Source organism: Danio rerio, chromosome 22 (assembly GCF_052040795.2).
Source record: "Danio rerio strain M-AB ecotype USA chromosome 22, GRCz13ab, whole genome shotgun sequence".
In the NCBI taxonomy this organism is placed as follows: Eukaryota; Metazoa; Chordata; class Actinopteri; order Cypriniformes; family Danionidae; genus Danio; species Danio rerio.
In genome coordinates this window covers 31,708,204-31,724,034 of record NC_141042.1, presented here as the reverse complement: position 1 = coordinate 31,724,034, position 15,831 = coordinate 31,708,204, and the positions used below count along the sequence as shown (strand labels likewise).

The 15,831-nt window shown below is 34.4% G+C and overlaps 1 protein-coding gene across 1 annotated transcript; it reads right to left on the bottom strand.

The window, feature by feature from the left end:
* Positions 1-11,585: 11,585 nt before the first annotated feature.
* LOC147838580 (uncharacterized) lies at positions 11,586-15,831 on the bottom strand. Its single transcript, XM_087304522.1, has 7 exons — positions 13,313-15,831; positions 12,938-13,032; positions 12,788-12,838; positions 12,291-12,669; positions 12,027-12,203; positions 11,849-11,937; positions 11,586-11,727 (listed from the first exon to the last, which is right to left on the bottom strand). The coding sequence occupies exons 1-7, from the start codon at positions 14,292-14,294 to the stop codon at positions 11,707-11,709; spliced, it is 1,794 nt and encodes a 597-aa protein (XP_087160648.1). The 5' UTR covers positions 14,295-15,831; the 3' UTR covers positions 11,586-11,706.

The window sequence follows — 15,831 nt, the reverse complement described above, 5'->3', positions numbered from 1 at the left end:
CATTTTTATTTATGCAGACATTTATTTATTTATTTGTTTATTTGCGTATTTATTTATTTTATGCCTGCATTCATGGATTTATTTACTCATTTATTTATTTGCGTATTTATTTATTAATTATTTTATTTATACAGGAATTTATAGATTTCAATGCTTATTTATGTATATATGCGCGTATTTAGTTATTCTTTTTTTATTTTGTTTTATTTTTGCAGAAATGTAAATGTATTCTCCAATTTCTTTATATATTTGCGCATTTATTCATTTTTTATTTATGCATGAATTTATGCATTTATTTACTCTGTCTTTTATTTATTTGCGCATTTATTCATTTATTTATTTATTTTTGCCGGTTTCGTCCTTCGTATAAACTCAGCATTCTTTTGATTTTGGATGCATGCTTTTTTTTTCTATTGACATAATAATGTTGCTCCCTTTTTATTCATTCATTCTTTATTGTACTGCGTGCGTGTGTATATGTTTCACTGGTAGTGTTGAGGTTGACATTTTGTATGGGTAAATTCTTTAATGAATGTATAAATGAATGGTTTGACTCGACCCTAATAAGTATGACTGATATTTTAATCCTCATGCTTAAAATATCATCAGTGACTTTCACTTCTATTTTTTGATAGGCTACATGTTTATATACAGTATATTGCTAAATTGTTTATATCCATTCCCACATTGACACATTTATATTCTAGCAATCTCGTATTTTACTATTGTCTAGACAAACTTTTTTTTAAATTTATTTTTTTATTTAAACTTCAAATAACAAACAGGCATTTTCAACTTCCATTGTTAAACATATATAACATTATAACCAAGCAGCATATAATAAACAAAACAGTACAAATTAATAATAACATAAAAATAAACCTTAAATAATACAAAAGAAAATACATTACATTCAGAGGGGTCAGTCCATATATGTTGACAAAAGCTTAGAGAGCTTTAAGGCACCTTTTGTTTTTACTTGTTTTATAGATTTATATGACATATTGAAATCATTTTTAAATGCTTTGAAACAAGGAGAAACTTTAACAAATCTACATTTGTGTACATAAAATTTTGCTACAATCGACATATTATTACATAGAAATTCAACTTCCTTGTTTTTCATAAAAATGCCAAATTTCACAATGTGATAGTCAAACGCAGGTGTTACATTTTTAGTTATCAACCACTAATACAATCTGTCCCAAAAGGATTTGACACTGGAACAACTATAAAAAAAGATGTTCCTGTGATTCTATATCTTTCAAGCAAAAAAATACAAGCATTACTGTCTAAATGAAATCTTATTCTAAGAAATTTGTTACATGGATAGATGTCATTAATTGTTTTGAAATGTACTTCTTTCATTTTAGGTAACAAGGGAAATGACAGGTATCTTTTTCTAATATCAATAGTGTCCGCTTTAGAAAATCTCTCAGATAAAACTTTTCTTTTAACAGGAAGAGGAAAATATTCTTTTGTCAGTAGTGATCTCAAGACTTTGTTGTTACATTTAATATCCCAAAATGAATAATTATTTATAAACAAATCAACTAGTGTAGGTATTACAGAGGAGTATTGCACTATACCTTTTACTAAATTTCTCAAAGCTACAGGAATAGCTTTGACAACCAAAGAGAATTCTCTATGTGCACAATTACAATTGAATTTTAACTTAAAATGATCATAGCTCAACATATTACCATCATCATCCATTAAATGAATTACATTCCAAATTCCTTTGTCAAACCAGTCTTTAAAAAATAAAGATTTCCTCTCATGTAGAATACACCTGTTATTCCAAATGATAACATTATGTGGAGTAAAATTGTGCTTGTACAACATCTTCCAATATAGTAACACTTCTGCATGAAAACCAGACAATTTAAATGGCAATTTTAGTAAGTCAAAATCACATTTTAGAAAAAAAGAAATTCCTCCCATCCTTTGAAAAATATGAAAAGGGATGCTAAACCATAAAGACGGTTCACCTTTAACAAAGCTTTGTAACCATTTTAACTTCATTACTCCATTTATAACGCCAAAATCAATAACATTCAACCCCCCTTCCTCTGATAACTTTACCAAATCATTTTTCAAAATAAATGTTGCTTATTGTTCCAAAATAAACTCATAATGAACTCTGTTAATTTGTTTAATACATCTTTCTGTTACACCTAAGCAATATGCTGGATAGATTAATCTTGATATTGCTTCCATTTTTGTTAATAATATTCTCCCAAAAAATTAAATATTTCTTTGTAACCAGCTACTTAATGTTTTTTTATTTTTCTGTACAACAGTATGAATATTATTATTATTTTCCCTGTCCCTAAATTTTTTTGTAATAGTTATTTCCAAGTATGTTATTTAGCTTTTAATTGGGATATTATACAATGAATTTTATGTATTATTGTGAAGAATTAGAATCTCACATTTTTTCAAATTTAAATGTAACCCTGAAGCATTAGAAAACAATGATATAGACTTTAAGGCAATCGGTATTTGATTAGAGTCCTTCAGAAATCAAGTTGTATCATCAGCTAGTTGTGTAATTAACAAGGATCTACTCAGAACATTTATTGGCTTAATATTGTCGTTATTTTTAATATACAGTGCTAATAATTCAGCAGCAAGTAAGAAAGAAGGGGGCTGACTGGATCTCCCTGTCGTATTCCCCTTCTGATATCAAATCTCTTTGTAGTACCCGATTGAAGTAAAACAGCACTTGTTATTTGTTATATTGTCAACATTGAAAGAATATTAATAAATTTTGTCCCAAACCCAAAATATTGTTGAGACTGAAAAACAAAAGGGTGTTCAAGTTTATCAAAAGCTTTTAGAAAATCCAGAAATAGTATTATACCATCATCCTCTATCAAATGTGAATAGTCTAATAAATCTAACACCATGCAAATGTTATTATGTATTAGTCGATTTAGAAGAAACCCAGATTGTGTATCACTAATAATTTTACCTATACCACCTTTAAGTCTACTAGCTAATGCATGAGTGAATATTTTGTAATCAATGTTAAGTAAAGTAATTGGTCTTAAATTATCAATAAGAGTGTTGTCTTTTTTGGTTTAGGTATTAAAATAATTATAGCCTGTTTCATTGTAGTTAGTAGTGTATGACTTTCTAAACATTCTATTAGTGCTTTAAAGAGCATTTCTCTCATATCATTCCAGAAAAAAGATAAAAGTTAGTTGCAAGTCCATCTTGACCTGGTGATTTACCTAAAGCCATTTTTTTAATAGCAGCATCAAGTTCTTCAATTTTTAAATCAGAGTCACATATCATTTTAAAATCTTCATCAATTTTAGGAATAAAATTATAGAATTTTTGAAGAAATTCTCAGAATCTTTCATGGAAAATGATGATGAATATAGGCTTTGATAAAATTTAAAAATCTCATTACTTATTTATTTTGGATCAGTTACAATTTTATTATTTGGATTTAAGGTGGTAATTGCATTTCTGTCTACTTTTTTCTAATCTACTAAAATAAGAGCTGTTTTTTACACCAACTTCCACCCATTTTGCTCTAGATCGTATATATGCCCCTTCTGCCCTATTTAAGTAGAAATCGTCTAATTTAGTTTGTAATCTAATCATTTCCTCTTTATTAGGTTCTAATGATAAATCCTTTTTACAACAATCATTAATGTCTTTTATCAGCTGTTTTTCTAATTATTTTTGCTTATTACACAATATTTTACCATAATTAATTGAGTACATTCTCACTTTATCTCATCATTTGTCATGATTGAATATAAGATTTTTTTAACCATGTCACAAAAATATTCTTCTTTTAACAAGTTTGCATTAAAGTTCCAATATTTTTGCCTACAAGTTCTTTCAGAGCCTGGGATCAGTGTGACAGTAATTACACAATGATCAGTTGTAGGAGCTGCAGAGATTTTAGCTTGCAAAACATATTTAAAAAATTTCTTGGGTTACCAACCAAAAATCTATTCTTGATTTACAATTTCCATTGGGTCTAATCCATGAATATTGCCTTATTTCAGGATTAACATGATTCCAAACATCTATTAGGGAAGTATTAATACAAAAATTTGTAATACATTCATTTCATAATGACCATATTTGTTGGAAATCTATCCATCCATTCATCAGGGACACAAATAAAGTCACCAACATATTTTCAGTTGGGAAAAATGTTTTCAACTCTCTAATAGTTTCTGAAATGCATTCAGCAACATTTTGTTTTTATATTGACCATTATATCCGTAAACATTTAGAAGAATCAGTGGAGTACCTTCAATCATCAAAACTGCAGCAATCCAGTGTCCATCCTTATCTTCTTTCACTTTAACTACTTTACCAGGACAGTTATTCAAGCATATGACTACGCCAGCAGATCTATAGTTCCATGACTAAACAGTATAGTATCACCCCATTGGAATGTGTCTCTTGTAAAAATATACATTGTGCCTGTTGTGAGTCTGACAGGAGTTCAGCTCCGGCACCCCAGTCGAGCCGGAGCTGAACTCCTGTCGGACAACATCTCCAGATTACTTCGCACCATCTGACTAGCAGGTAAAAATTCACAGAACTCACATTATAGCCACCTAGACTCTTGTTCACCCCACTTAAACATCAGTAACGCATATCTGGCGAATCCTATAGAGACTGTGTCTGTTCCTCGTATTATTAGATTAAGAAATAAACGTACTGTGTGCTCCAGAAAAAATCTAGTAAGAATCAAACCAGAAAAACCAGTAGAAAGTGAAAATACAAATTTCGTAAAACTTGGTCTCCTAAACATCAGGTCACTTGCACCTAAAGCACTTATCATAAATGAAATAATAACAGAAAACAATCTTAATGCACTCTGTCTCACTGAAACCTGGCTGAAACAAAATGACTATATTAGCTTAAATGAAGCAACTCCTCCAGGATTCTTATATAAACATGAGGCTCGTCAAACTGGTCGTGGTGGTGGAGTTGCATCAATCTTTAGTGATTTCCTTAATATTAAACAGAGAAACGGACTTATGTTTAGCTCCTTTGAAGTATTATCGCTTAATGTTCAGCTTCCAGATACTATACAAAAACCTATGTTATCTCTCGCTTTAATCACCATATATAGACCACCAGGACCCTATGTCAAATTTCTAAAAGAATTTTCTGATTTTATTTCTGACTTACTAGTCAAAACTGATAAAATGCTAATTGTAGGTGACTTTAACATCCACATAGATGACGCTAATGATACATTAGGGCTCGCGTTTATGGATTTAATACACTCACTTGGGATAAAGCAAAACGTTGTGGGTCCAACCCATCGCTTAAAGCATACATTAGATCTAATTCTGTCTTATGGAATCGAGGTTATTGACGTAGACATTATACCACAAAGTGATGATATTACAGATCACTTCCTCTTACTATATAAGCTATGTTTACCTGAAATCAGCAAACCCGCTCCAATACTCCGCCCTAGTAGAACTATTGTTCCGTCAACTAAAGATGAATTTATCAATAACTTACCTGATCTCTCTCTATTTCGTAATGCACCCGCAAACTCAAATGATCTTGATGTAGTAACCAGCAGTATGGATGCCATCTTTACTAGCACACTAAATACTGTGGCACCCATCAAATTAAAAAAGGCTAGAGAGATTAAAACTGTACCATGGTATAATAGTCATACTCGTGCGCTCAAAACAGCAACCCGCGCCCTGGAACGTAAATGGAAAAAAAAACTAATTTAGAGGTCTTTAGAATTGCGTACAAAGACAGTATGTCCAGCTATAGGAGGGCTCTAAAATCTGCCAGGACCGAGCACCTGCGCAAACTGATAGAAAATAATCATAACAATCCTAGATTTTTATTTAACACCATCTCTAAATTAGCAAATAACTCTTCTTTATCTATAGGCCATGTTCCAAACTCTTACAAGCTAGCTGTTAATAAGCCTATTATTAAGAAACCGCAACTAGACACCAACAACTTAGCTAACTATAGACCTATTTCAAATCTTCCATTTATGTCTAAAATACTAGAAAAAGTTGTTTCCACTCAATTATGCTCTTTTCTGCAGATGAACAATATTTTTGAAGTGTTTCAGTCAGGTTTCAGGGCTCACCACAGTACAGAAACCGCCTTAGTGAAAATAACCAACGATTTACTCTTAGCTGCTGACCGAGGGTGCGTCTCGCTATTAGTTTTACTCGATCTTAGTGCGGCATTTGATACCATTGACCACAATATCCTCATAAATCGCTTAAAGTCTACAGGTGTCCAGGGACAGGCTCTACAATGGTTTAAGTCATACTTAACTGACCGCTACCAGTTTGTGAATCTTAATGGACAGCCTTCACAAATCTGCCCAGTAAAGTATGGGGTGCCTCAAGGATCAGTTTTAGGCCCTTTACTGTTTACAATTTACATGCTACCTCTGGGAGACATTATTAGAAGACATGGGATCAGCTTTCACTGCTATGCAGATGATACTCAATTATATATTTCAACTAAACCTGACAAGACGTCTGAACTTTCTAAACTAAACTAACTGACATCAAAGACTGGATGACCAACAATTTTCTTCTCTTAAACTCCGACAAAACAGAATTATTACTTATTGTGCCTATATCTTGCACACAGCAGATCTCGCAACTCAATTAACAATTAGAGGGATACAAAGTTAGCTTTAGCTCTACTATAAAAGATTTGGGTGTCATATTAGACAGCAATCTAACTTTTAAAAACCATATATCCCATGTCACAAAAACTGCCTTCTTTCATCTGAGAATTATCGCTAAATTACGTAACATGCTATCCATCTCAGATGCAGAAAAGCTAGTTCATGCTTTTATGACTTCGAGACTGGATTACTGTAATGCTCTATTTGCTGGCTGCCCAGCATCCTCTATTAACAGACTTCAATTAGTACAAAATGTAGCAGCCAGAGTTCTGACCAGGTCTAGAAAATATGATCACATAACCCCAATTTTATCCTCCTTACACTGGCTGCCTGTTAAGTTTCGTATTGAATTTAAAATATTACTTCTCACCTATAAAGCTCTAAATAATCTAGCTCCTGTTTATCTAACCAACCTTCTGTCTCGCTACGAACCAACTCGCTCTTTAAGATCTCAAAATTCAGGGCTTCTGGTAGTACCTAGAATAGCAAAATCAAGTAAAGGAGGTCGAGCCTTCTCTTTCATGGCTCCTACACTCTGGAATAGCCTTCCTGATAACGTCCGAGGCTCAGACACACTCTCCCAGTTCAAAACTAGATTAAAGACCTATCTGTTTAGTAAAGCATACACTCAATGCATCACCTAGCGGGTTCCACACTGGCTTCTGCATCTTGCTTATACACTATGAACAGCAGCTACGCTAATTATTCTCTTTATTCTCTATTTTCACCTGGGGATACTCATCCCGAGGTCCTCAGATTAGGCGGAGTCACTGATTGGATCCAAGACCAGATCCAAGACCAGATCCAAGATGATCCCAAGGATTCCATATCCGGGACCAGGCCATATCCTGAGCTGCTGCTGCGCTGATGGTCGTGGGGAGTGGAGAACATGTGTCTGATTCCAGCGACGCTCCAGGGACAGACGAGTCTTCATTGAGGCCATCTCCAGCATAAACCACGGCGAATGAAGTTCTGCACAAGACTTTTGGCCAGCGGAGAAATTAAAATGGTCGTGCCCAACTGACTCTGGTTCTCTCAAGGTTTTTTTTCTTCTCTCCCATCAGGTGAAGTTTTTTTTCCCTCTCCGCTGTCGCCACTGCCTCGCATGGTTCAGGATTGGTAGAGCTACGCATCGATGAATTTGCTCTTCAGTGTTTGAACTCTCAGTAATGATTAAATCACACTGAACTGAGCTAAACTGAACTGAACTGAACTTAAACACTAAAACCTGAACCACACTGTTCCAGTTACTATGACCATTTATGTGAAGCTGCTTTGACACAATCTACATTGTAAAAGCGCTATACAAATAAAGCTGAATTGAATTGAATTGAATTGAACTGTTGACTTATGCAAAATAAGAATATTGCTTTTCTCTTAATACTGTCTTTAAGTCCCCTGGTATTCAATGATATAAAATAAATTTTAGAACAAAATTTAAACATACTATTTACTTACACTACAAGTAGCTTTAACAAGCTAACAAATAACACCTCACAATATCTGTGTGGAGAAAAAAGAAAAAGAATAATTCAGTTGGTCCTTCTAAATATAATCACGTGTCTCATTTGTCTACATTAACAGCTCCCATGAACTATTTAGTATACATTTTAAGCGAAACATAAATAAAACAGTGTTTTCCTGTATTTACAAACAGAAGAAAATAAAAACTGGGTGAAATGTTTACAGTATACTCACCAGAAGTGTCCTGCAACTGCAGCCACGAGAAAATGCCATAGCCTGAACAGTAAGTCAGGTTGGGAGCAGGTGCAGGATCAGACAAAAACTCTATTGTACTTAAAGTTATTCATCCAATAAACTTTGTCTACAAAAAAGTAGAATTCGCTTAAAAGGTTATAGTAATGAACTAAATGTAAAATTATTTCAGTACTTGCACTTACAGGCTCACAAAACAGTAAAACACCTTTTTTTGAGCAGTTGACGGTCGTATATGTGTCCCACACTGCTAAAAACACTATTAGGACACAAATATTTCACTAAAAAGTGAAAATTGTTTGTTTTCGCCTAATTTCGAGCAAATTTATACTTCCAGTTAGAAACTAATTTTTGAAGCTGCGTCACAGTCATGAGATCTTAGCGTGTAATCTAGTGTGTAGACTTTATGTCTGTACCTGGGAGTACCTTGTGACGTCTCTGAGTGTGCTGCGTTCATTCATGAGAGACTTGGTTCAAACCAATCAGCGCGCTCTATTGTGTATGCCGTGCAACTTCATTAATATGAAAGCTAGCTTACAAGACTGTTTGTACCTGAAACAGTGTTCAGACGGCAGATAGACGCCATGTTGGGTTGCCAGAAGAAGTGGGAAAAGAATAAGATTTGTTTTGGAGATACGGGTCGTGATTTTATAATGTGCTGCAACGAAGGTTTTGTTTTAATTTTCCAGCTGTAAGAGCGCAATTGGACTCACGTGTGGATCAGTGCACGCGACACGCGGCAGAAATACGTTTGCTCTGAACATTTTTTACTCGAGAGCTTTTTGCATCTGGGCCCGGTTTTTCAAAAGGATTAATCTGGATAAAATTGATCCAGATTTAGTAATCCTGTTTTTGCAATCCGTGATCACGTAATCCAGCTTACTTTTTGAGCCAGTATTTCAAAGCAACATCGGATTGGATCAATGTGATCCGGATAGGAACTTTTCAGGATCACTAAATCTGGATTACCAGTGCTCAATCACAATGTAGATAAATAGATAGGCCTGTGTAAAGAGCAACAAGTAGAATAGCCAGTGTGGGGTCAATATAACTTTATTTTTATTTGAAATGAAAACTAAGAAAATTTAATAAATAATAAAATAATAATAATAAATGATAAAAACAAGAAAAACCCCACCCCATCCTCTTCCAGCAGTCCGCTCATCTGAGATCTACAACACTGTACATTGAGGATATTTATAATGAGTTTCAAATATAGATGTAAATAAAAAAAAGACTTAATGTCAAAAACTCCACAATAATTTCAGACTTCCTCATCTGATGTGGAGAGAGCAGCTTGTCTGAGCATAGCCTTTAGGAGGCGGATCTGAAGTCTGGCCTTGGTTTGCTGCAGTTTGGTAAGAGTCAGTTGTTCCTCTGCCAGATGAAGCTGTGCTTCCGCCCTTTCAGTCTCTTTTTGCAATTGTTGAAAGAGATTTCTAAAATCAGTCATTGCCATTCTTTGCACTTTTTTTTTTTTTGGTTATTCTGTAATTATTGCATGCATCACTAATAAATATCCTAAAAACAAAAATATTTTCCATTGTGATGAATATAGATATCAATTATTGACAATAAAATGTATTGTTTTTGGTCAATTTTGACAGATGTTTGGGGGATTATTTTATGAGGCCAAGCTATTTCTACTTTGCTGTAGGCCTATACTGAATGGCTGAATACGTTAAAGCCAATAATCACTACAGGCTGATGGATGAACAAATAAAATTAAAACCTTATGAATAAATAGTATATCTCGCAAGATACTGTGTGATCCAAAAATAGTATTATTTAATAACATTTTTAAGTTTTTATTACATTTTGGGCATGAAATCCACACTTTCTGATGGGATCAGTTTAATCCAGGTTTTTTGGATCAAAGTGATCCAAATCCTACAAAAAAGGTCTGAAAAACCCAAAGTAAAGGTTTGATCCGGATCAAAACCAAGATTAGATTACGTGATCTAATCCGGTTAGGTAATCCGTTTTTTCTTTTGAAAAACCCATTTTCAAGATTTGATCCAATCCCTTATCCAAAATCCTAGTGGATTACTTTTGAAAAACCGGGCCCTGGAGATTGTGAAATCCGGATTTGCTGCTCGGATTTGCTTTCACATGGCATTGCCATTTTCACAATTTTTTTTTAAATTTATTTATTTAATTTTTTGTATTTGCACAGAAAATAAAAAATTTAAAACAAATTTTTAAAATTTGCAATTTCAAGCCCACATATTGTCATTGTTTAAGTATTCATGGCCAAAAACTGTAAACATGATATAAACATATCTAGATGTATTATGTTTGAATTGACCTATGCACAGTTATTCAACTTGCGAAGGGAAAAAAAAACAAACGTTTTTGTGTGTGTTTGAAAATTATCTAACTGCTTATAAGGTGGCATGGAGGCTCAGTGGTTAGCACTGTTGCTGCACAGCAAGGTGGTCGCTGGCTTCCTAGCGGGACCAAGCTGGGTCACTTGGCGTTTCTTTGTGGAGTTTGCATGTTCTCTCTATGTTCATGTGGGTTTCCTCTGGGTGCTCCAGTTTCCCCCATAGTACAGGTAGGGGAAACTGAATTGAAGAAGCCACAGTCTAAATTAGCCATAGTGTATGTGTGTGAATGTGAGTGTATAGGAGTTTACTTGGTTGTGACTGGAAGGACATCTGCTGTGTAAAACATATACTGGATAAGTTAGCAGATCTTTCCGCTGTGGCAACCCCTGATTAATAAAGGGACTAAGCCGAAGGAAAATGAATGAATGAATAATTATCTATAAATCAAGTCATCAAGTAGCCATATAGATTTGCACTGCCTACCCAAATTTAGCCTTCTTTTGGCCAGACGTTTAGAGTCTATTAGACAGCATTTAAACGTCTCATTGCTTGGTGAGATGTCTGAAGAACAAATACATGTGGCAGGGAAGTGTCTGTTATTTTAAATATTCATTTTCAGAGTGGAAATGTGATGTCATTTTACAGCTTAAAATGATGTTTATCATCAGCTGTTTTGTGTTGGTGACTTTTTTGACACGTTTATTGTGTCAATATGCAGCCTCTAGTCATCTTTTTAACTGTAAGAATAGCATGACACAAGAAATGCATTGCATACTTATCATACATGACAGAAACAAGATTCACAGTACTATGTAAATATGTGCTCTCCTAGAATTGTTTTTGTCAAATAATACTCTTCACAAGAGTTCAATTAATGCATATGTTTTATTGTTTGTTTTGAGAGGAGCCACCTCCTGCTCAAGATTTCCTGCCTCAAACAGCCTGAAACGTTCCTCTCAAGACAATAACATGTAGGGTGGCTGTTCTTCAGTTCTCCAGGTTGGTGTCCTAAAATAAAAACAGCAATTAGTTTATCAAAAGTGAATCCAAATCTAATATTCTCTAAGCTAACATCCATAGTCTTGTGTTTGAATTAACCCTCCCAAAATACTCTGCTTAGGCTTCATACCTTGAACCATTCGTGGAGAAGAATCTCTTTTAATTGAATCCGCTGCTCTGGCTTTTGCTGGAGACAGCAACTAATCAACTGACAGCATTCTGTGAAAAACAGTTGAAACATCTGTTTACCTTGAACTTCACACCTCCTTTGATGTTGCATGTAAGAGTCTTTGAAATAAAGAGCTTACCATCGGACAAGCCAGCTTTGGAGAAGTTGTTCTCATTGATCATGTGCAGTTCTTGAGGGTTGGGAAAGTCCTCACACACCAATACAAACAAGAGGATGCCAAGGGACCAGACTGTTGCCGGCTTCCCATTGTATTCACCCGTTTCCTCAAACTCTGGGGGGCAGTACTCAAGGGTGCCTAAAGGTAAAAGATTTTTGCATCAATTAGCATTTGTTGCTATAAATTCAGAATATCGTTTTTCACAGCTTAAGGGTTAATACATACCGGCAAATGTATCGTAGGGTAATTTCTTGAGAAGGTCTCCACACCCAAAGTCTATTAATTTGACTTTATGAGTCTCCTTGTTGATTAGTAGATTTTCAAGTTTGATATCGCGATGTAGAACACCATTGCGGCAGCACATGTATGCAGCTTGAGTTGCCTGCTGCATAACAACACGCGCTAAACCTTCACTTATGGATCCTCCATAGCTTTCTGTGAAAGCATATAGGTCCTCACAGGGTGAAGGGTATTCCAACACCATTATATAATGGTCCTCCTGGTCCTGCCAGTCCAGAAGCTGGATTATTTCTGGAACGCTGGATACTCCATGGGCGAGGATGAGAAGTGCAACTTCAAGAGGAAAGGGCTCTGAATGACCCGACTACAGGAAATACATTTTTTATGATGTTTAGATAGATATATCTTTTATAGATTATGAATTGAATCATAATTTCACAAAATTTCGACAACAGTAGCTTGTCTTATGAGAAATCACTTACGATACGTATGTATTCCACATCTTCCGTCTTTGTGACAAATTTCACTGCCACCTAATAAACAAGAAATAAGCAAAGTGTATGTAAGAATGATTGTACAGCTAACATATTGTATTTGTTACTATTTATCCTATCCAGAAAAATGAAAGGCACCTTTAAGTCATCGTGTAGACGTCGCCCCTTGTACACAGTTCCAAAGGATCCTTCACCCAGCATGTCATCGATCAGATAGTGGCAAGAATTGATGACTATTAAAACAAAACCAAGGTTAAGTAATATGAAATATCAACCAGTGTAAAACAGGACAAAATGTTTTACTTAATCAGTGTACATTTTTTGAAAATGAGGTCTGAATGTTGAATAAATAAGCTTTAGTTTTACCTATTGCCAAAAATGTATCTTGTGCAACTTAAGACTGGTTTTGTGGTCCAGGGTCACAAATGGAAACATTAAAATGGCCTGATATAGTATTGCAGGTGTGTGTGTGTGTGTGTGTGTGTGTGTGTGTTTAAGGGACAGTCAACTTACCCTGACTTGTCATCTTTCCATTATTCTCTATTTGTTTTGAAACAGAGGCCTGTGTGCAGACTGGAGTTTGACCACCATTGATGCTCCAGTCTGACGTTGTGTGCTGTGAAATCTGAGGGAAATTGGCACTCCCCTCGGAAGCATCGGGGACTGGAATCTCAGTGGCATTGTTACAACAATCAGAAGTGGATGAGTGAAATGGAGGCTGGGTGACATCAATACTCCAGACTGACACTTTGTGTACCGGAGTCCGGGTAGCGTCAGTACTCCAATCTGATGTGGTGCGTGTTGGTGTTTTGATCTTATCAATGCTCCAATCTGACATGGTGTGTGCTGAAGTCTTAGTGAAATCATTGCTCCACCTTGATGTGGTGCGTGCTAGAGCCAGGCCAGAATCAATGCTCCAGTCAGATAAGGTGTGAGCTAAGCTTTCGGCTTCATCAAAATAGTCAGGACTAAGCAATGGAGTCTGGCTGATGTCAAAGTTCCAGTCGAATGAAGTCTGAGCAGTATTGCTGCTCAGAACTGGAGAACGGAGGACATCAGGTTGAACAGTAAGATGTTTCTTTACTGTTGGATAGACTTCAGGGTCACTGGCTGAAGGTTCCTGAAGATTGAGGTCTACAGTATGAATGACCTGCTGTAGAGATCCGTCACCTGAAGAGGAGGAAGGTTGTACTTCAGGTGGTGCTGCAGTTGCCCCAGTGTCCTGAGCCTCTCCATCAACCTGAAGTGTACTATTTTTTTCAGCAGCTCTCAGACAGGAGAACCACCGCCACAACTTGAACCTTCTTTTCTTTTTACGGTTGGCCTCCTTTCTCTTTTTATTTTTCCCCTCACTCGCACTATCTTCACCTACGCCAACAGGATGTTTATGAGCTTCCACCAAATTGGTGAGCTGTGGCGGTGCATCGTGATGGTAAACGTGCACACGCTCAAAATCATTGTTTGCCTTTTTGCAACGACAATTACGTTGACCCATCGCTCAACTAGTTTAACCGCAGAATGCCAAAGTCAGAGTTGCATTCGCATTCTCTTAGCTATGATGTCACCGTTTCGAACATTCACATTCAATTCTAAATGTGACGCAGGCTGGACCGTTTCTGTGGAGCGTTTCTGTGGCCATTTGAAAGTGCCATATTGTTTTTGCATAAAGTATATGCCTTATAATCAATCAATAACTGATCACACATACTCATAGCCTGTATGCAAGCGGCTGCCCGGTAAACAGGCTAAACTTGTAAAACATAGACCAGCGTTAAGCCTTCATGAAATTAATTCTGCGTCAGTTTTACAACCAACTAAAACTCGAAATGAATTCAAATAAACAGTTGTAACAATAAAAAATCATTAAAAACATTTGTTTTTCACTATTTTACTTTCACTATTATACATTATATTACATATATTCATTTATAACAAAATTCGAATGGACCTAAATTTACCAAATGATTTAAAACGTCTGAATCTCTTTAATATAGGATTGTAAAATGCTAGACACTTCTATTTACTTCGTTATTATTTCTTTTGCACAATTTATCAATCAATTTATCATTATCTATCCGCATCTGCAACATGGATATTCGCACCCTAGGAAAAAAAACCTATAGAGGACGAAACCTTCAAAAACTATAAATAAATAAGTAAACAAATAAATAAATAAATGAATAAATAAATTCATAAATTCCTGCATAAATAAAACAATAAATAAATACATTGCATATTTATTTGCTTTATTTATGCAGGAAATTGTGAACTTTTTTACTCATTTATTTTTATAATTGCTTTTTTTATTTATTTAATGTTTTATTTATGTAGTAATTTATATTTTCTTGTTTATTTATGCTTTGTTTTATTTATGCAGAATTTATTTACTTATTTATTTATATATTTTCGTTTTTATTCATTTTTATTCATGAAGACATTTTTTTATTTGTTTATTTATCAGTCGTATTAATTTATTTATAAAAAAAATATTTATGCCTGCATTTATGGATTTATTTACTTATTTATTTATTTGCGTATTTATTTATTAATTATTTTATTTATACAGGAATTTATAGATTTCAATGCTTATTTATGTATATATGCGCGTATTTTGTTATTCTTTATTTTATTTTATTTTTGCAGAAATGTATGGATTTATTCTTCAATTTCGTTATATATTTGCGTATTTATTAATTTTTTATTTATGTATGAATTTATGTATTTATTTACTTTGTCTTTTATTTGTATTTTTTTCTTTTTTTTGCGTATTTATTCATTTATTTATTTATTTATTTTTGCCGGTTTCGTTCTTCGTATAAACTCAGCATTCTTTTGATTTTGGATGCATGCTTTTTTTTTCTATTGACATAATATTTTTGCTCCTAATTTATTCATTCATTCTTTATTGTACTGCGTGCGTGTGTATATGTTTCACTGTGTTGAGGTTGACATTTTGTATGGTTAAATTCTTTAATGAATGTATAAATGAATGGTTGGACTCGTCACTATTAAGTATGGCTGATATTTTAATC